The following is a 22,025-nucleotide window of genomic DNA, read 5'->3' on the forward strand; positions in this document are numbered from 1 at the left end:
TGTCACAGTGAGAGACAGAGTATAGGGTTCAGTGTTATATGGAGTCACAGAGTGAAGGGTGGGGTGTTACAGTGAGAGACAGAGTATAGGGTGCAGTGTTATACGGAGTCACAGAGTGAAGGGTGGGGTGTTACAGTGAGAGACAGAGTATAGGGTGCAGTGTTATACGGAGTCACAGAGTGAAGGGTGGGGTGTTACAGTGAGGGACAGAGTATAGGGTGCAGTGTTATACGGAGTCACAGAGTGTAGGGTGGGGTGTTACAGTGAGAGACAGAGTATAGGGTGCAGTGTTATACGGAGTCACAGAGTGAAGGGTGGGGTGTTACAGTGAGAGACAGAGTATAGGGTGCAGTGTTATACGGAGTCACAGAGTGAAGGGTGGGGTGTTACAGTGAGGGACAGAGTATAGGGTGCAGTGTTATACGGAGTCACAGAGTGTAGGGTGGGGTGTTACAGTGAGGGACAGAGTATAGGGTGCAGTGTTATACGGAGTCACAGAGTGTAGGGTGGGGTGTTACAGTGAGGGACAGAGTATAGGGTGCAGTGTTATACGGAGTCACAGACTGAAGGGTGGGGTGTTACAGTGAGAGACAGAGTATAGGGTGCAGTGTTATACGGAGTCACAGAGTGAAGGGTGGGGTGTTACAGTGAGAGACAGAGTATAGGGTGCAGTGTTATACGGAGTCACAGAGTGAAGGGTGGGGTGTTACAGTGAGACACAGAGTATAGGGTGCAGTGTTATACGGAGTCACAGAGTGAAGGGTGGGGTGTTACAGTGAGAGACAGAGTATAGGGTGCAGTGTTATACGGAGTCACAGAGTGAAGGGTGGGGTGTTACAGTGAGGGACAGAGTATAGGGTGCAGTGTTATACGGAGTCACAGAGTGTAGGGTGGGGTGTTACAGTGAGGGACAGAGTATAGGGTGCAGTGTTATACGGAGTCACAGAGTGTAGGGTGGGGTGTTACAGTGAGGGACAGAGTATAGGGTGCAGTGTTATACGGAGTCACAGACTGAAGGGTGGGGTGTTACAGTGAGAGACAGAGTATAGGGTGCAGTGTTATACGGAGTCACAGAGTGAAGGGTGGGGTGTTACAGTGAGAGACAGAGTATAGGGTGCAGTGTTATACGGAGTCACAGAGTGAAGGGTGGGGTGTTACAGTGAGACACAGAGTATAGGGTGCAGTGTTATACGGAGTCACAGAGTGAAGGGTGGGGTGTTACAGTGAGGGATAGAGTATAGGGTGCAGTGTTATACGGAGTCACAGAGTGAAGGGTGGGGTGTTACAGTGAGAGACAGAGTATAGGGTGCAGTGTTATACGGAGTCACAGAGTGAAGGGTGGGGTGTTACAGTGAGAGACAGAGTATAGGGTGCAGTGTTATACGGAGTCACAGAGTGAAGGGTGGGGTGTTACAGTGAGAGACAGAGTATAGGGTGCAGTGTTATACGGAGTCACAGAGTGAAGGTAGGGGTGTTACAGTGAGGGACAGAGTATAGGGTGCATTGTTATACGGAGTCACAGAGTGAAGGGTGGGGTGTTACAGTGAGAGACAGAGTATAGGGTGCAGTGTTATACGGAGTCACAGAGTGAAGGGTGGGGTGTCACAGTGAGAGACAGAGTATAGGGTTCAGTGTTATATGGAGTCACAGAGTGAAGGGTGGGGTGTTACAGTGAGAGACAGAGTATAGGGTGCAGTGTTATATGGAGTCACAGAGTGAAGGGTGGGGTGTTACAGTGAGAGACAGAGTATAGGGTGCAGTGTTATATGGAGTCACAGAGTGAAGGGTGGGGTGTCACAGTGAGAGACAGAGTATAGGGTTCAGTGTTATATGGAGTCACAGAGTGAAGGGTGGGGTGTTACAGTGAGGGACAGAGTATAGGGTGCAGTGTTATATGGAGTCACAGAGTGAAGGGTGGGGTGTCACAGTGAGAGACAGAGTATAGGGTTCAGTGTTATATGGAGTCACAGAGTGAAGGGTGGGGTGTTACAGTGAGAGACAGAGTATAGGGTGCAGTGTTATACGGAGTCACAGAGTGAAGGGTGGGGTGTTACAGTGAGAGACAGAGTATAGGGTGCAGTGTTATACGGAGTCACAGAGTGAAGGGTGGGGTGTTACAGTGAGGGACAGAGTATAGGGTGCAGTGTTATACGGAGTCACAGAGTGTAGGGTGGGGTGTTACAGTGAGAGACAGAGTATAGGGTGCAGTGTTATACGGAGTCACAGAGTGAAGGGTGGGGTGTTACAGTGAGAGACAGAGTATAGGGTGCAGTGTTATACGGAGTCACAGAGTGAAGGGTGGGGTGTTACAGTGAGGGACAGAGTATAGGGTGCAGTGTTATACGGAGTCACAGAGTGTAGGGTGGGGTGTTACAGTGAGGGACAGAGTATAGGGTGCAGTGTTATACGGAGTCACAGAGTGTAGGGTGGGGTGTTACAGTGAGGGACAGAGTATAGGGTGCAGTGTTATACGGAGTCACAGACTGAAGGGTGGGGTGTTACAGTGAGAGACAGAGTATAGGGTGCAGTGTTATACGGAGTCACAGAGTGAAGGGTGGGGTGTTACAGTGAGAGACAGAGTATAGGGTGCAGTGTTATACGGAGTCACAGAGTGAAGGGTGGGGTGTTACAGTGAGACACAGAGTATAGGGTGCAGTGTTATACGGAGTCACAGAGTGAAGGGTGGGGTGTTACAGTGAGGGACAGAGTATAGGGTGCAGTGTTATACGGAGTCACAGAGTGAAGGGTGGGGTGTTACAGTGAGAGACAGAGTATAGGGTGCAGTGTTATACGGAGTCACAGAGTGAAGGGTGGGGTGTTACAGTGAGAGACAGAGTATAGGGTGCAGTGTTATACGGAGTCACAGAGTGAAGGGTGGGGTGTTACAGTGAGAGACAGAGTATAGGGTGCAGTGTTATACGGAGTCACAGAGTGAAGGTAGGGGTGTTACAGTGAGGGACAGAGTATAGGGTGCATTGTTATACGGAGTCACAGAGTGAAGGGTGGGGTGTTACAGTGAGAGACAGAGTATAGGGTGCAGTGTTATACGGAGTCACAGAGTGAAGGGTGGGGTGTTACAGTGAGAGACAGAGTATAGGGTGCAGTGTTATACGGAGTCACAGAGTGAAGGGTGGGGTGTTACAGTGAGAGACAGAGTATAGGGTGCAGTGTTATACGGAGTCACAGAGTGAAGGGTGGGGTGTTACAGTGAGAGACAGAGTATAGGGTTCAGTGTTATACGGAGTCACAGAGTGAAGGGTGGGGTGTTACAGTGAGAGACAGAGTATAGGGTGCAGTGTTATACGGAGTCACAGAGTGAAGGGTGGGGTGTTACAGTGAGAGACAGAGTATAGGGTGCAGTGTTATACGGAGTCACAGAGTGAAGGGTGGGGTGTTACAGTGAGAGACAGAGTATAGGGTGCAGTGTTATACGGAGTCACAGAGTGAAGGGTGGGGTGTTACAGTGAGGGACAGAGTATAGGGTGCAGTGTTATACGGAGTCACAGAGTGAAGGGTGGGGTGTTACAGTGAGGGACAGAGTATAGGGTGCAGTGTTATACGGAGTCACAGAGTGAAGGGTGGGGTGTTACAGTGAGAGACAGAGTATAGGGTGCAGTGTTATACGGAGTCACAGAGTGAAGGGTGGGGTGTTACAGTGAGGGACAGAGTATAGGGTGCAGTGTTATACGGAGTCACAGAGTGAAGGGTGGGGTGTTACAGTGAGGGACAGAGTATAGGGTGCAGTGTTATACGGAGTCACAGAGTGAAGGGTGGGGTGTTACAGTGAGGGACAGAGTATAGGGTGCAGTGTTATACGGAGTCACAGAGTGAAGGGTGGGGTGTTACAGTGAGGGACAGAGTATAGGGTGCAGTGTTATACGGAGTCATAGAGTGAAGGGTGGGGTGTTACAGTGAGGGACAGAGTATAGGGTGCAGTGTTATACGGAGTCACAGAGTGAAGGGTGGGATGTTACAGTGAGAGACAGAGTATAGGGTGCAGTGTTATACGGAGTCACAGAGTGAAGGTTGGGGTGTTACAGTGAGAGACAGAGTATAGGGTGCAGTGTTATACGGAGTCACAGAGTGAAGGGTGGGGTGTTACAGTGAGAGACAGAGTATAGGGTGCAGTGTTATACGGAGTCACAGAGTGAAGGGTGGGGTGTTACAGTGAGTTAGAGTATAACCACAGTGCAACCATTGCTTGGGCATTATCCTTTACCAACGACATGTTTATTTAAGAAGTGAAATACGAAAGTCTGCAGACTATGAATGTAGCAAGAACACAGAAATGCTGCATGAACTTAGCTGGTCTTGCAGCGTCTGTAGGAGGTACAGATATATTACTCATGTTTCGGATGAGCTCTTGCAAGACCGGCTGAGTTGCTCCAGCATTTCTGTGTGTTTTTATTAGGTCCATTTCCAACTCTGATAACAGCAGGAAAGGATGTTGGGCCACGACTGCTGGAATTAAACTATTGCAATCACGTAACCAGCATTCAATTACCTGCTGCTTTAGTGTGGAGACAGTGGCGTAGGGAAAGACCTTCACAACAACTGAGGCAGAAGAGGTGGCGTCCTCCACTCCGACTCTCAGACTGAGGGCAAAGAAAGATGTGACAGGGCTTGAAGCATGCTCACGACCCCCACACCCCCCCCATGAAATGGGAGCAAGACCCCGGGCTCCGCACAGCCTCCCGCACCCCCTGATGCTTCCTCCATGGGTTGATACAGGGCACAATCTCATTCAGTCCAGTGTGCAGAGTGCCCTTGGAAAAGGCCTCTCCAATTCGTTCCACACAACTTGTGAAAATTTTATCCTACGTAATTGCCAGAACTGAATGCAGAGAATGCTACAGACCAAGTGTGTCATGGAGTAGTTCAATTCCATGGAAACTGGCCTTTTGGACCAATTTGTCCCTGCTAGCCAAGTTAGTTCCATTTACCTGCATTTGGCCCACATCTGGCTAAACCTTCCCTATCTGTGTGCCTGTAGAAAGTCTTTTGAATGATACATTTGCCCCCATCTCTACCACCTCCAGTGGCAGCTCATTCCATACTCCCACCATCCTCTGTAGAACCATAGAACATAACAGCACAGAAAGTGGGCCCTTCTAGTCTGTGCCAAACCATGTTTTTGCTTTGTCCCACTGAGCTGCACCCAATCCATGTACCTGTCCAAATTCCTCTTAAATGTTAAAATTGAGCCCATATTCACCAACTCAGCTGGCAGCTCGTTCTACACCCCCACCAATCTCTGTGTAAAGACGTTCCCTCTCATGTTCCCCCTGAATCAGTACGTGGAACTACGATGTTATTACAGAGACTTGGGTGGAGGAAGGGCAGGATTGGCTGATGCAGATGCCGGGGTTTAGATGCTCTAAAAATAGGATGGGAGGTAAATTCAATTAGATTTTAAATTAGACATACAGCATGATATCAGGCCAATTTGGACCTATGAGTCCATGTCGCCCATTCTTTGGCTTGGCTTGGCTTCGCGGACGAAGATTTATGGAGGGGTATGTCCACGTCTGCTGCAGGCTCGTTGGTGACTGACAAGTCCGATGCGGGTCAGGCAGGCACGGTTGCAGCGGTTGCAGGGGAAAATTGGTTGGTTGGGGTTGGGTGTTGGGTTTTTCCTCCTTTGTCTTTTGTCACTGAGGTGGGCTCTGCGGTCTTCTTCAAAGGAGGTTGCTGCCCGCCAAACTGTGAGGCGCCAAGATGCACGGTTGGAGGCGATATCAGCCCACTGGCGGTGGTCATTATCACAATTATGTCGCCCATTATCACCCCATTAACCTACACCCCAGTACGTTTTTGAATGGTGAGAGGAAACCAGAGCCTCTGAAGAAAACTCACGCAGACATGGAGAGAACATACAGACAGCACGGGATTTGAACCCAGGTCCAGTCCCAATCGCTGGCACTGTAAAGTGATGCACTCACCACTATGTCAACCGTAGAAAAGGGGAGAGGGGTGGAGTTGCATTACTGGTCAGGAATAGTATCACAGCTCTAGAAAGGGAGGACACTGCAGAGGGAGTGTCCACTGAGTCGGTGTGGGTGGTAAGTCAGAAATAGGAAGGGAGCAATTACTACAGGTCCCCACATAAGCCTCGGGACATCGTGGAACAGATCAGCAGGCAGATTTTGGAACAGTGCGAAATACAGGGTTGTAGTTATGGGTGATTTCAACTTCCCTAATATTGACTGGCACCTCTTGACTGTAAGAGGGATGGATGGGGCTTAATTTGTCATGTGTGTTCAAGGATTCCTGACCCGGTCTGTGGACCAGCTGACGAGAGGAGAGGCTGGAATGGATCTGGTTCTGGGGAATGAACCTGGTCAGGGGGCGGACATCTCGGTGGGGGAGCATTTCGGTGAAAGTGACCACAATTCACTGAGCTTTGGCATAGCGATGGATAAGGTTAAAAGCAGACTAAATGGGAAAGTGTTCAATAGGGGAAGGGCTAATGACGATGGGATGAGGCAGGAACTAGCGAGAGTAAATTGGAGACAGATATTGAAAGCACAGATCCAATGTGGAGGAAGTTTGGGGATTGGGTTCAGGATGGGTTTGTCCCACTGGGACAGGGCAAAGATGGTAGGAAAAGGGGACCGTAGTTGACGAAGCAGCTGAGGGAGCTGGTCAAGGGGAAGAAGGAAGCATAGATGAGATATAGGAAGCAGGAAACAGGAAAGGCTCGTGAGAAGTGTATGGTAGCCAGGAAGCAGTTTAAGAAAAGACTTAGGAGAATTCACAAAGGCCTTGACATGAAGAATTAAGGAGAACCCCAAAGCATTTGATGTGCATATGATTATCAGGAGGATGACGAGTAATAATGGTGGGGCCACTAAAGGATAAAGAAGGAAACATGTACCAGAGGCAGAGTTTGAGAAGGTTCAAAATTAATACTTCGTATCAGTATTCACAAGAGAAAAGGACCTTGATCAGGGTGAGGTCGGAATAGAGCAGGCTTGTGGACAATGTGGAGATTAAGGAAGAGGAAGTGTTGGATCTTTTTAAAAACATCAAGATTGATAAGTCCCCGGGGCCGAACGCGATATACCCCAGGCTGCCATAGGAAATGAGAGGAGACATAGATGAAGCAGTAGCCATGATCTTTGAAGCTTCTTTGGCTGTAGGGGAGGTGCCGGAGGATTGGAGAATGGCAAATGTGGTCCCCTTGTTTAGAAAAGGTCATTAGGAGAATCCTGGGAATTATAGACCGGTGAGTCTTACGTCAGTGGGGTGTAAACTATTGAAGAGGATTCTTAAGGATTCTTACTTAAATTGGTTCCTTATCTTTTAGCACATCGTAGTATGGTAGAGGTCCTTCGGCCCACGATGTTGTGCAGACCGACAGAAACCTACTCAACAAACACAACCTTCCCTACCTTATACCCACAACCCTCTATTTTTCTTGCATCCACTCAGTGACCAAAGAGCCTTCTGAATGTCTCTATTCTACCAGTCTCCACTACCCCCCAGCAAGGCATTCCAGACACTCACCACTTTCTGTGTTTAAAAAAAAATTACCCCTGATGTCTTCCCTAAACTTCCCTCCCCTCTCCTTGTACCTGTGTCCTCTGGTGTTTGCTGCTCTTGCCCTGGGAAACAGGTGCTATCTGTCCACCCTATCTATGCCTCTCATAATCTTGTAGACCTCTATCAAGTTTCCTCTCATCGTTCTATGCTCCACAGAGAAAAGTTCCAGCTCTGTTAACATCGCCTCATAAGACACGTTCTCCAAACCAGGCAACATCCTGGTAAATCTCCTCTGCACCCTCTCCATAGCTTCCACATCCTTCCTGTAATAAGGCACCAGAACTGAATATAATGCTCCAAATGTGGTCTAACCAGTTTTATAGAGGTGCAACAGGACCTTACGACTCTTGAACTCAATCCCCCACTAATGAAGGCCAGCACACCACGAGCCTTCTTAACTACACTATCAAGCTGCACAGCATCCCTAAGTGATCTCTGCATTTGGACCCCAACGTCCTAGTGTTCTTACACACTGTTAAGTATCCTAAGAGCAGGGATGTAACGTTGAGACTCTAATAAAGCACTGTACTGTGTACAATTCTGGGTGCCATATTTGAGAAAAGACGTGCTGGCATTGGAGAGGGCTCAGGGAAGATTTACTAGAATGATACCAGGAATGAAAGGTTTTGTATATAAAGAATGATAGTCGACTCTTGGACTCGTTGGAGAACAGAAGGATGAGGGGGAACCTCATTGATGCATTTTGAATGATGAAAGGCCTGGACAGCATAGATGTCCATAGATGACAGCATGGACTAGCCAAATTAGTAAAAATACTGAGGAGGAGGAATTCCTTGAATGTTTACAGGACGGTTATCTAGACCAATATGTCGAGGAACCAACTCGAGAGCAGGCCATTTTAAATTGGGTATTATGCAATGATAAGGGGCTAATCAACAATCTTGTTGTACTAGGCCCTTTGGGTAGGAGCGATCACAATATGATCGAATTCTCACTCGACATGGAGAGTGATGAAATTAAAACGAGACTCAGGTCCTGAATTTAAATAAAGGGAATTATGATGGTATGAGACGGGAGTTGAGTAAGACTGATTGGGTGGTGTTTATGGGGGAGTTGACTGTGGATAGACAATGAAAAGCATTCACAGATCTAATGGAGAAATTGCAAAAATCGTTTATACCGGTTTGGCATAAAAATAAACCAAAAAAGGTGACTCAACCGTGGATTACAAGGGAAATTAGAGACAGCATTGGGTCCAAAGAGAGAGCATATCAATTGGCCAAAAAAAGTACCGCAACCGAAGACTGGGAGCAGTTCAAGATGCACCAAAGGAGGACAAAGGGATTAATCAAGAGAGCAAAAATAAATTACGAAAGTAAGCTTGCGGCAAATATAAAAACCGACTGCAAAAGCTTTTATAAATATGTCAAGAGGAAAAGATTGGTGAAATCCAGAGTAGGTCCTTTGCAGTCGGAATCAGGGGAATATATAATGGGGAATAAGGAAATGGCAGACCAATTAAATTCTTACTTTAGTTCCGTTTTTACAAGAGAGGATACAAATAACCTCCCAAGGATGTTGGGAAACATAGAGACTAATGCAAGGGAGGAACTGAAAGAAATCAGTATCTCTAAGGACATGGTCTTGGGGAAATTGATGGGACTGAAGGCAGATAAATCCCAAGGGCCTGATAATCTACATCCTAGGGTACTCAAGGAAGTGGACATTCAGATAGCAGATGCTTTAAGAATTATTTTCCAGAACTCGATAGACTCAGGATCAGTACCCATGGATTTGAGGGTAGCTAATGTTACCCCACTATTTTAAAAGGGGGGTAGAGAAAAAGCGGGGAATTATCGGCCAGTGAGCCTTACATCAGTAGTGGGCAAAATGATGGAATCCATTATTAAGGATGTAATAGCGGAGCATACGACTAGCAGAGAAGGGATCGGACGGAGTCAACATGGATTTACAAAAGGTAAATCGTGCTTGACAAATCTATTGGAATTCTTTGAGATGGTGACAGGTAAAATAGATGGGGGAGAGCCAGTGGATGTAGTGTACCTGGACTTCCAAAAGGCCTTCGATAAGGTCCCGCATAAACGACTGGCATGGAAAATCAAGGCTAATGGGATTGGGGGCAAGGTATTGATGTGGATTGAGAACTGGCTGGCAGATAGAAGACAGAAAGTTCGGATAAATGGCCCGTTTACTGAGTGGCAGGCGGTGACCAGTGGGGTGCCACAGGGATCTGTACTGGGACCCCAGCTGTTCACAATTTACATTAATGATCTGGATGAGGGGATTGGATGGAATATCTCCAAATTTGCAGATGACACTAAGCTAGGAGGGGTTGTGTGCACAGAAGAGGGGGTCAGGGAGCTCCAGTGTGATTTGGATAAATTGGGGGACTGGGCAGATCCATGGCAAATGCACTACAATGTGGATAAATGTGAGGTTATCCACTTTGGTAATACAAACCGGAGGGCAGATTACTATTTGAATGGCAATAGATTAAGAGATGGGGAAGTGCAGAGAGACCTAGGGGTACTTGTACATCAGTTTCTGAAGGCGAGCATGCAGGTACAGCAGGCGGTTAAAAAGGCAAATGGTATGTTTGAGTCTAGGAACAAGGATACCTTACTGCAGCTGTACAGGGCCTTGGTGAGACCCCACCTGGAGTATTGTGTGCAGTTTTGGTCACCTTATCTAAGGAAGGATGTTCTTGCAATGGAGGGAGTGCAGAGGCGATTCACCAGGCTGATACCTGGAATGGCAGGAATGACTTATGAGGAGAGATTGCGCAAATTGGGATTGTACTCCCTGGAGTTTAGAAGATTGAGAGGGGATCTCATAGAGACATTAAAAATTCTGGCAGGACTGGACAGAATGGATGCAGATGGGATGTTTCCGATGGTGGGGGAGTCCAGAACCCAGGGCCATGGTTTGAGGATAATAGGCAAACCATTTAGGACCGAGATGAGGAGGAATTTGTTTACCCAGAGGGTGGTGAATCTGTGGAATTCATTGCCACAGAGGGCAGTAGAGGCAGGTTCATTAAATATATTTAAGAGGGAATTAGATCTATTTCTTCAGTATAAGGTTATTAAAGGTTACGGAGAGAGGGCGAGGATGGGATACTGAACTTTAAGATCAGCCATGATCTCGTTGAATGGCGGAGCAGGCTTGAAGGGTCGAATGACCTACTCCTGCTCCTATCTTCTATGTTTCTATGTGGCATGGACATTCCCCACTATAGGGGATTCTAGGACAAGAGGCCATAACTTTAAGATAAAACGGCATCAATTTAAAACAGAGATGTGGAAAATTTTCATTTAGCCAAAGGAACATGAGACTATGGAACTTGTTGCCACAAAGCCGTGGAAGTGAGATTATTGGGTGGATTTAAGACTGAGATGGACAGTCATTTGATTAGTCAGGGTATCAAGGGTGATGGGGAGAAGGCCGGGGAGTGGGGCTGAGTGGGAGGATGATTAGAATGGCGGGGCAGACTCGACGGACCTTCTTTTGCTCCTAACCATGTACTCTGCCAGTTAAAAATAATTTCCCTCGACTTGATCAAAATCTGATTTTTTAAAATATTAAACTCACTCTAATTGGAAAATGCTGAGAGTTGCTGTAGGAATCTACTTGATTGGTCTGTGCTGAGCTGGGAGGGAGCACTGGGAACCAACAGTTACCTGATTTGCTGGCTTGGATAGGAGACCTCCTTCAGGGAGATTCCCAGGCCGGCTTTCTCCTGTGCAAGAGTCACAGCACATTCCGATGCCAAGGTAGAATCACCTGTTTCTATCGCCCGAGCAAGCAATAGAATCAAATTTTCTGGAAATGGAAATAAATATTGAACCTATTACACAAAATTTAATAAACCTAGGATCAAGATTCCAAACAGAGCACGTATAACACACAACATGGCGTTTCTGCCGGAGCTGCTGTAATGCAGCGCTGCTGTTAGTGTGGACCCGGGAGAACGGAGACACATCGATGCTGGCAGTTCCATACAAGCTTCAAGTGGCCTGTTAAAGGAGCTGATGGTGTTTGTAAGTAAAATCCTGTAAATGCAGGGTCTGTGCCTAAGATGGCGGTGCCTATTCTGGGCAGTGGACCACAAGGGTTGCAGACCGGTGGAGCAGTGGACCAGCGCAGGGCACCAGAAACGGGGATAACACCCCCATGTTGAGGAGAAGCAGAAGAAGCAACCCTACAGAACGGTGACTACGACGGCACACCAGTGAGGGTCTCAGCGGCTGAGGGACCCACACAGGCAGCAGATGACTTGTGGTCGGGGGACCTAGATGGGCTGCAGGCTGCTGGAGACTGGCTTGTGGGAACCAGGTATCGGAGCCAGGGTTCGAGAGGGTGCTGAGGGCAAGAAGGGCTCCCAAAAGGGCCAAAGGTGCTGAGGGCTTCCTGATCATGTCAGAGATTTGGATCTGGAGCCCGGGGTCAGACTCAGAGTAAAGTTCGCTCCGCACCGTCCCATCACACACTCCCGGGGTCAGACACAGAGTGAAGCTCCCTCCACACTGTCCTGTCACACACTCCCGGGGTCAGACACAGAGTGAAGCTCCCTCCACACTGTCCTGTCACACACTCCCGGGGTCAGACACAGAGTGAAGCTCCCTGCACACCGACCCAATACACACTCTCGGGGTCAGACACAGAGTGAAGCTCCCTCCACACCGACCCAATACACACTGCTGGGATCAGACACAGGCTGAAGTCCCATTCCCTACACATACTGCCAGGGATTGATGCAGCCCTTTGGTTGAGGACACCATTGATATGGTCTCTGCCACGAGGGGAAACAGCTTCCACCTACTCTATACAATCCTACAGGAACATCGTGCCCAGATAATGCCAGCAGTATCGTCTGGTGAATCTGGACCAGTCTCACTTCAAGACTGCGACCTCCTTCCCAAGGAGTGTGGTGAGAATGAAACATAATTCCCATGACTGGATTTCTACCTGTTTGGGCAAGGTCCATCACTGACTTTGGGACATCAGGATTCACTCTGGGAATATCTTCCCCCATCTTGGCACTGGCTTTGGCCGCTGTCTGCAGCGAGGGACTGTGTTTCTGGACACCAACCGTGGGATTAGCTGCAAGAAAACAAAATTAATCAAAGCTAGACATGGGAAACATCAACAGGAAGTGTTTCCTGTGCCAAGCAAGGGCAGCAGGAGAGCACCACACTGCCCATATCCAATACATGATGCATTGCCCCACTTGCTCTAACCGGTGACTGTGTGGCTCGGTACGACAACATCATCTACAATTTGCTGACGATACCACGGTAGTGAGTTGTATCAAAAGGGGTGATTGAAAACTTGACTGAATGGTTCACCCACAAAAACACTCAATGTCACCAAAAACAAGGAGCTGACTGTTGACTTCAGGAAGGGAAAACTAGAGGTGAACGATCCAGTGATCAATGGGGGATCAGAGGAGGAGAGGGTGAGCAAAATTTAAGTTCTTGGAAGTCATGATCTCGGAGGATATTCCCTGGACCCTCCACACCAATGGCATCGTGAAGAAAGCACATCAGCTCCTCTACTTCCTCAGGAGTTTGCGGAGGTTTGGTAATGAAACTGTGGCAAATTTCTACAGCTGTGTGGTGGAAAGGATGCTGAATGACTGCATCACGGTCTGGAATGGAGACACCAATCTTTTCTTTGGCTTGGCTTCGCGGACGAAGATTTAAGGAGGGGGTAAATGTCCACGTCAGCTGCAGGTTCGTTTGTGGCTGACAAGTCCGATGCGGGACAGGCAGACACAGTTGCAGCGGCTGCAGGGGAAAATTGGTTGGTTGGGGTTGGGTGTTGGGTTTTTCCTCCTTTGCCTTTTGTCAGTGAGGTGGGCTCTGCGGTCTTCTTCAAAGGAGGTTGCTGCCCGCCAAACTGTGAGGTGCCAAGATGCACGGTTTGAGGCGAGATCAGCCCACTGGCGGTGGTCAATGTGGCAGGCACCAAGAGATTTCTTTAGGCAGTCCTTGTACCTTTTCTTTGGTGCACCTCTGTCACGGTGGCCAGTGGAGAGCTTGCCATATAACACGATCTTGGGAAGGCGATGGTCCTCCATTCTGGAGACGTGACCCATCCAGCGCAGCTGGATCTTCAGCAGCGTGGACTCGATGCTGTCGACCTCTGCCATCTCGAGTACTTCGACGTTAGGGATGAAAGCGCTCCAATGGATGTTGAGGATGGAGCGGAGACAACGCTGGTGGAAGCGTTCTAGGAGCCGTAGGTGATGCCGGTAGAGGACCCATGATTCGGAGCCGAACAGGAGTGTGGGTATGACAACGGCTCTGTATACGCTTATCTTTGTGAGGTTTTTCAGTTGGTTGTTTTTCCAGACTCTTTTGCGTAGTCTTCCAAAGGCGCTATTTGCCTTGGCGAGTCTGTTGTCTATCTCATTGTCGATCCTTGCATCTGATGAAATGGTGCAGCCGAGATAGGTAAACTGGTTGACCGTTTTGAGTTTTGTGTGCCCGATGGAGATGTGGGGGGGCTGGTAGTCATGGTGGGGAGCTGGCTGATGGAGGACCTCAGTTTTCTTCAGGCTGACTTCCAGGCCAAACATTTTGGCAGTTTCCGCAAAGCAGGACGTCAAGCGCTGAAGAGCTGGCTCTGAATGGGCAATACCATGAGTGTAAAGCCCTCCAAAACGTAGTGGACAAAGCCCAGGACATCAAAGGCAAAACCCTCCCCAACATCAAGAGCATCTACAGGGAATGCTACCGTCGGAGAGCAGCATCAATCATCAAGGATCCACACCTCCCAGCACACACTCTGTTCTCGCTGCTGCCATCAGGAAAGAGGTATCGGTGCCACAAGACTCCCCGCACCAGGTTCAGGAACAGCTGCTCCCCCTCCACCATCAGACTCCTCAACGACAAATTCAATCAGGATTCTTTCTTTTGCATTTATTGATTTTTTTTATCTCTATGTATTGCACAGTTTGTTTACATTTCTTTATCTATTTACAAATAAGAGGAAGTTCTGCCTGACTCATAGAAAAAAGAATGTCAGGGTTGTATGTGATGTCATGTACATACATGACAATGAATCTGAAAAGTGAATTGACGTCCACACTAAAATTCATTTCCCTCCCCTGATCTTAGGATCATTCAAATACTGGATCCTAAGGTCACAAGATACCAGAACAGAAGTAGGCCAATCAGCCTATCGAGTCTGCTCCACCATCCTTATCACTCATGCCCCCCGTGCGATAGTGTCCCAGGCCTTCTCCCCTTAACCCTTGTTGCCCTGATTAATCAAATACCTGTCAATCCCTGCCTTAAAAACACTCAACGACCTCGCTTCCACAGCTGCCCGTGGCAACAAGTGTCACAGACGCACGATCCTCTGGCTGAAATTAATGCCCTTTTATCCTGGTTTATCAAGGTCAAATTTAAAGTCTTGTGTGTACTAAGGTAGAGTGAGAAAGTTTATTTTGCAAGCAATTGAGCCAGTCGATCCATGCACTGGGCAGCAATAATTACAGCGCAGAGTTACAGAGAGGGAGAGAGAGATGAGTTGGGACAGAGCAACAGCAGTGTTATTTCACTCGTGGGAGAATCATTCAGGAGTCTGGTAGAGGCAGGAAAATCCTGTCCATGATCCTGGGGATGCATTATCTCACACTCGTGAATCTTCCAGATGGGAGAGGGTGGGAAGAGAGTGTGACGGGGTGGGTCTTTAATACATATACTGCTTTTTCGAGGCAGTGGAAAATGTGGAGTCAATGGTGGGGGAGCGGGAGGGTGTCTGTGATAGTCTGAGCTCTCTTTGTAACCCTGAAGATTGTGGTCCTGGACGGAGCAGTCCCACACAGTGACGCACCCTGACAGGATGCTTTCAACAGTGCACCTGTAAACATTGACAGGACATATTTCTGGCTTCTGAGGGAAGTAGAGGCGCTGGTGAACTTCCTTGGCCACTTCATCGACGTGGGTGGAACCAGGACAGGTCACTGGAGAGGTTCACCCCGAGAAACTTAACCCTCTTGATTATCCCCACCTCAGCACCGTGGATGCAGACTGGGGAGTGAGCCCCACCCCTCCGCCGGACATCTACGAGTAGCTACCTAGTCTGGCTGACAGTGAGGAAGGAGTTATCCCGGCACCAAACCACTGGTCCATCCATCTCCCTTCTAAGTTCTGATCGATTGTTCTCCCAACTTGGTTCTGTGACCATCAAAGCCCATCAGTCAACAAAGGACTCAACAACAAGTCAGGCAGTGTCCATGGAGAGAAGACCATCAGACATGGTTGCAGAAATAGGCCATTCAGCCCACTGAGTCTGCCCTGCCATTCAAACAGGAGCTGATCCATTTCCCCACTCAGCCCCACTGCCCGGCCTTCTCCCCATAACCTTTGGTGCCCTACCTAATCAAGAACCTATCAATCTCTGCCTTAAATACTCCCAGTGACCCAACCTCCACAACCATCTGTGGCAACAAATTCTTCCACATCTCTGTTCTAAGGACTCTTGTCCTAGACTCTCCCACTGTGGGAAATCTTTTTACATCTACTCTGTCCACGTGTCAGGCTGAAACCCTTTATCACATCATAATGTGTGACCCAGGGCATCGGACCTACAGGGGAGTAAACATGCAACTCCGCAGATCCTGGGATCAGGTGCAGGAGACCAATGTGCTGGAGAAACTGACGAGGGGCTCAGGCCTGAAACATTGGTTACCTTTTACTTGCCATCGATGCTGTGTGACCTTCACCTAGAGGTCACAGATTTAAGGTGGAAGGAGAAAAACTTAAAGGAGATCAGAGGGTGGTGGGCACATGCAGTGAGCTGCCCAGAGGAGGTGGCAGAGGGAGATGGGTTTATTATTTAAAGAGCAATGAGACAGAACGTGGCTGGGACTGGGACCAGATGCAGGCAAATGCCATTAGTGCCAAATGGCATAGTGGTTAGCATGGCCAAGGTGGGCAGTCCTCATCCATCTCTGTGGTGCACCCTCGACGGGCGGAGGGCATGGTTTTCGTGGGGTTGAGCTGTTAATTGGCAGTGCCATCACATCCCATGAACTGCCTCATTAACTGTTCATCCCAGGGCAACACCATTCTCAACAGATCGGAAAATAGAACAATAAAATGGGGATGGTAACACTGATATAATGGCAACACTGTCCCTGCCTTACATCAGGCAGAAGGCAATTTCCTGTAATATTGTATGTTCCGGACTATTACATGACAATAAAGGAATTGTGAATTGGATATTCCATCCAGAGCTGAAAAGGCTAGTCTGCAGGTACAACAAGCAATTAAGGATGTCCATAGAAGAGTATATCACACAAACAGGGCCTTCGGCCCATCTATCTGTGCTGAACTCGGTGCCCAAAACTCTGCCGCCTGAACTTGACAGTGCTTTGCCTATACATCTTGGAGTTCAGAAGAATGAGAGGGGACCTCGTAGAAGCATTTAGTATGTTGAAAGGCCTGGACAGAGTAGATGTGGCAAAGTGGTTTCCCAAGGTAGAGGAGTTAAGGACAAGAAGGTACAACATCAGGATTGAAGGGTGCCCATTGAAGGGATGGAGAGGAATTTCTTTAGCCAGAGAGCTGCCATGGTGGCTGTGGAGACCAGGTCGTTGGAAGGGTTTAAGGCAGAGATTGATAGGTTCTTGATCAGCCAGGACATCAAAGGTTATGGGGAGGAGGCCAGGGAGTGGGGCTGAGTGGACCAGCTGATGATGGAATGGCAGAGTGGACTCGATGGACCAAATGGCCTACTTCTGCTCCTATATCTTATGGTCTTATGACCTATACCCCTCCAACTCCTCCTCATGGGTCTATCAAGAAGCATCTTAAACATCACTATTGTACCAGCTTCTACCACTACCCAGGCAGCCTGTTCCGGGCACCCACAGCGCTCTGTGTAAAATAATTGCCCTGCACAACTCCCTTAACCCTTTGGACTCTGTGTCCCAGTTTTCAGAAACTATGAACAAGTGCATATACTCCGTGTCACTGTTTTCCAGGACTGGTTTTGTAACCACCAGCTGGTTTGTACCAGGAGTTCATACAATAGTTTACCCATGGACCCAGTCCAGAGTATATATTACGGAAGGTTAAAAATGGATGGAGTCCAGAGGGTTAAATGTGCTCCCCCTCAGCTTAATGCATGTCCTCTAATGTGTGAGGCTTATGCTCAGGGGAAAAGATTCTGACTATCCACACAATCAGTGTGGTTGTTAGGTGAATTGATTACAAAAATAGGACCATAGAACTTAACAGCAGAGAAACAGGCCCATTCAGCCCCTCTAGTTTGTGATGAAATAGGGATGCTATGTTTCAGTTATATGGGCATCTTCTTCACAGTATGTACAGCTCTGGTTTCCATTGTAAATACAGTAAAATCCCTATTATCCAGAATTCAAGCAACCAGCAAAAAAAAATGTGGAAAATAAATACGACAAATAAAAAATACTAAAGTTTAAAATTGATGCCCCAAGCGCTCAGTTTACCAATGATGCAACACACAATCTCAAACATCCGGAAAATTCACTTATCTGGAATCTACCAATCTCCATAGGTGCCGGTTACCAAGGGTTTTACTGTAATATGTATTGGAAGCAGTGCAGAGGTTTACTAAGCTGATACCATGAACAAGTGGGTAGTTTTCTGAGGAGAGATGGTTTGTATCTGCTGGAGTTTAGAAGAGTGAGAGGAGACTTGTTGAAAAATAAAATTCCGTCGGGCATTTATGCCGGGGATGTGTCCTGTCCGGCGTTTACGGCGGGGATGTGTCCGGTCGGGTGTTTACGGCGGGGATGTGTCCTGTCGGGTGTTTACGGCGGGGATGTGTCCTGTCGGGTGTTTACGGCGGGGATGTGTTCTATTGCATGTTTACGGCGGGGATGAGTTCTGTCGGGTGTTTACAGTGGGGATATGTTCTATTGCGTGTTTACAGTGGGGATGCATTCTGAAGAGGTTTGGTCACGTGGAGGTATCGAGAACCAGAGGTCACTGTTAAATAAAGGGACTCAGATGGAGCAGAAACAATTTCTCCTGAGCGTTATAGACAATAGACAATAGGAGCTGGAGTAGGCCATTTGGCCCGTCGGGCCAGCACCGCCATTTTAGATCATGGCTGATCATTACCATCAGTACCCCTTTCCAGCCTTATCCCCTAAACCCAACTCCGTTACCCACAAGAGTCTTATCTAACTCTCTTTTGAACATAGTCAGCGAATCCGCCTCTACCACCCTCTGTGGCAGAGGTAGACAGAGTTGGTAGACAGAGGATATTTCCAAATGCCTTTGGATATTTCTAAGGAGACAGAGATTGATTTTTGTGGAGCAGAGGGCAAGAGGGGGAAGAGGAATGTGGAGGTGAGGAGACAATCAAATCAACCATGATCCTTGAAAGGAACAAAGAAAGAATTGTAAGAGGAACTTAGCAGGGCGGTCAATGTCCGGGGAGGGTGGCCGGTGCCCGCAAGGGAGGGTGGTGCTTGTTGCCTACGGGAGGGGGGGTAGTTCAGTGTCTGCGACAGGATGCAGGGCCAGTATCCACGGGGTGGGGGGGTAGGTTTGGTGTCCACAAGGGGGGGTTGATGTCCACGAGTTGGGGGGGTCAGTGTCCGTGGAGGGAGGACGGTGCTGGCAAGGTGGTGGTATTGCTCGCAGGGGGGTGGGGGTGGGGTCAGTGTCTGCGAGGAGGGGTAGGGTCAGTGTCCACAGGGTGAGGGTAGGGTCGGTCCACGAGGGGGGGGGCATCAGTGTCCACAAGGGGCCAGGGTCGGTGTCCATGAGGGGACGGATGTCTGTGGCAGACAGTTGATGTCTACAGGAGGCTATCAGTACCCATGGGGAAGCAGCCAACCTGTGGTTCAGCTCGTGCCCCAGATCAGGGTGGTTCTCGCCAGTTCTCCCCCACGTTTCTCCCATCATTGATGACTTACCTTTCTCAATCTCCCTCAGAGAGCTGTTCATGATGGTCGACCACCTCTGAGCCTCTTCCTCATCGTCAAAGTAGTAGAGCAGCTGCTCAGTGGGCTGACTCCGTGTGCTTATCCCGTGGCACGTCATGCTCTTGAATTCATAGATAATATCTTTCAAATTAAATTCGTACAGGAACTGCAAACAGATCAGAAACATGGAACGGGAATGGTGAAAATCCAGAGCACTGAGAAACGACAGCTCAAAGACAATTTGCCAAAATTTTTAACGAAATGAAAACTCCAGCAACAATGTTGGAGAAATTTGCAGAGTGGAGATGAGAGATTGTTAGGAGGCAGAGGAGATCATTGTAACGGCACCGATTTCCCGCGGCTTACAAACAAATACACTCACGCATTTCTTTCAGCTGTGACAGAGCATATAGATATGTTTTTGGGAGATAAATTGGGGCAGTTTTGTTAGTGTAGGTCACATACAAACACTTTAAAACAGATCTTGTTTAAAATACTGGAGCTCTGCCCTATGGTAGACATGTCGGGGCCTCAGAGCCTTTGCAAAAGCTTTGGAGAATGCCCAAGAGACTTCACTGATGGACTGTTGTTTACAAAAAGGCAACAGATGAAAGAACTTGCTGGAGCCGCATTCTGTCTGAAGTGGAACTTGCTGTTCTAAGAAGGTCTTGTGATTTTGCAAGCAGAGAGAATCAAACAGACTTTCTCTCTGAGAGTCTGAGAGAGAGAGAGAGAGAGAGAGAGAGAGAGAGAGAGAGAGAGAGAGAGAGAGAGAGAGAGAGAGACAGGTCAGTTCTGCAGTTTTACAGTCCAGTCAGCAGCTGGAACTGGAACAGGACAAGCTGGCAAGCTTGTGGAAAACCCCATTTGGAAAACAGGGTGTGAGTGCTGAGTTCAGCCTGGTCAAAGCCCTTGTGGTTCATGCAAGAGGAGAGGACTTGCTGTCTAATGTTTCTCTTAGAATAAGAGAAACAAAAAGGAACTCTTGGTGACCTGAAAGAAAGAGGTTATCATCAGGAGAACCCTGAAGGGGCAAGTTTCACTGAAGTGAAACTGACGTGGCTGATTAAAAAGGAATCAGTTGTGAGTGTCCAGCGAACAACAAATCTCTCTCTGAAAACTTACAAGAACCTCCCTGAGCGGTAACCATTTACCTTTCAAGCACCAAAGCCTGGTGAACTTTATAAATGTTACATTCTGTGCACAGAATAAGAATTGCCTGAAATCAGTGAGAAGTGAGATTGGACTGTGAACCAAAGAACTTTTCTGAACTTCACACACACATTACATTCACGTGAGTTTAGAATGAGAAGGGGTTAAGTTAGGTTAATTAAGTCAATAGTGATAAGTTAAAGTGTGATCCTGTTTTCATGTTTAAAGGTAATTGAAAGCAACTTTTGTTTAAGTAACCATTTGTCTTGGTGAATATCTATTGCTGCTGGGTTTTGGGGTCCTCTGGTCACATAACATATCTATATTCTGTCACACAACAAACCATGAAGTCGACTTTCTTTTATCTTCACGAGACTCCACATTGCATTCTTCAACTCCCCAAACACCACCCAGCCAAACCCCTCTGACCCTCTCATTGGCTCACTGCTGTACGGGTGAGCCTGATCCTCTCACTCTCCTGCCAACGAAGATAAGTACATGACCGCAACACTATATCTTGTCAAGTAATAAATCAGTAATGTCATATTATGAAATTTCGTGTGCCAGAAGGCAGGAAAGATTCAGCCATTTAAGGCACCCCTACAGCCAGAGAATGAGAAGCAAAAGTGACACTGGGCATCCAAGGATTCATCTCCAGAGCTCCCGCAGCCTCACAAAGCTCAAGATAGTACAATCTGTCCGGGCTGATAGCAGAACATCAAACACTGGCACACTTCAAGCTGTGTGTTCAGCCCACTCCAGTCCACGCTACTGGCCCACGACTGCATCGCTAAATCCAGCTCCAACAGTGTCATCAAGTTTGCAGATGACAGAACAGTTGTTGGCCTCGTCAACAATAAAAATGATGAGTCGCTTTACAGAGAAGAGGTAGAAGAGGTGCAAGAGTAACAACCTGAGTCTCAATATGGAAAAGATGAAGGAGATGATCTCGGCCTTCAGAAGGACCAGGAATGACCAACCTCCACCACACATCAGCAGCTCTGCAGTAGAGAGAGTGGAGAGCACCAAGATCCTTGGAGTTCACTTAACTAGTGACCTATCGTGGACACATTACATCTCCTCACTTGTCAGGATGGTGAAAGAGCGACTGCACTTCCTGAGAAGACTGAAGTGGGCAAGGGAACCGGCCACCGTTCTCTATCGAGAACGTCCTGGCCGGCTGCATCACAAGTTGATACAGTTGAGATGGATCAGTGGTCAATCAACGACCATAAGAGTGGTAGAAAGGATCACTGGAGTCTCCCCCATTCCCCCCCACCCAATCAATGTGATCTACTAGGACTGTTGTCTGAAGAGGGCGTGCAAAATCATTGAGGACCCCTTCCACCCCGCACGCAGGATCTTTCAGCGGCTCCCATCGAGGAAGAGATCCAGGAGGATCAGAGCCAGC

The 22,025-nt window shown here is 48.1% G+C and overlaps 1 protein-coding gene across 2 annotated transcripts in view; it reads right to left on the reverse strand.

Moving 5' to 3' along the window:
- The window catches only part of shrprbck1r (sharpin and rbck1 related), a 95,033-nt gene that overhangs the window by 65,538 nt on the left and 7,470 nt on the right, over nt 1–22,025 (reverse strand). For both annotated transcript variants that reach the window (XM_069915133.1, XM_069915134.1), the window contains exons 2-5: nt 19,454–19,628; nt 12,496–12,630; nt 11,208–11,349; nt 4,505–4,595 (exon numbers count right to left, since the gene is read on the reverse strand). In XM_069915133.1, the coding sequence (XP_069771234.1) occupies nt 4,505–4,595; nt 11,208–11,349; nt 12,496–12,630; nt 19,454–19,628 (543 nt within the window). The remainder of the gene's footprint in view (nt 1–4,504; nt 4,596–11,207; nt 11,350–12,495; nt 12,631–19,453; nt 19,629–22,025) is intronic.

The sequence above is a fragment of the Narcine bancroftii genome, chromosome 1 (assembly GCF_036971445.1).
Source record: "Narcine bancroftii isolate sNarBan1 chromosome 1, sNarBan1.hap1, whole genome shotgun sequence".
In the NCBI taxonomy this organism is placed as follows: domain Eukaryota; kingdom Metazoa; phylum Chordata; class Chondrichthyes; order Torpediniformes; family Narcinidae; genus Narcine; species Narcine bancroftii.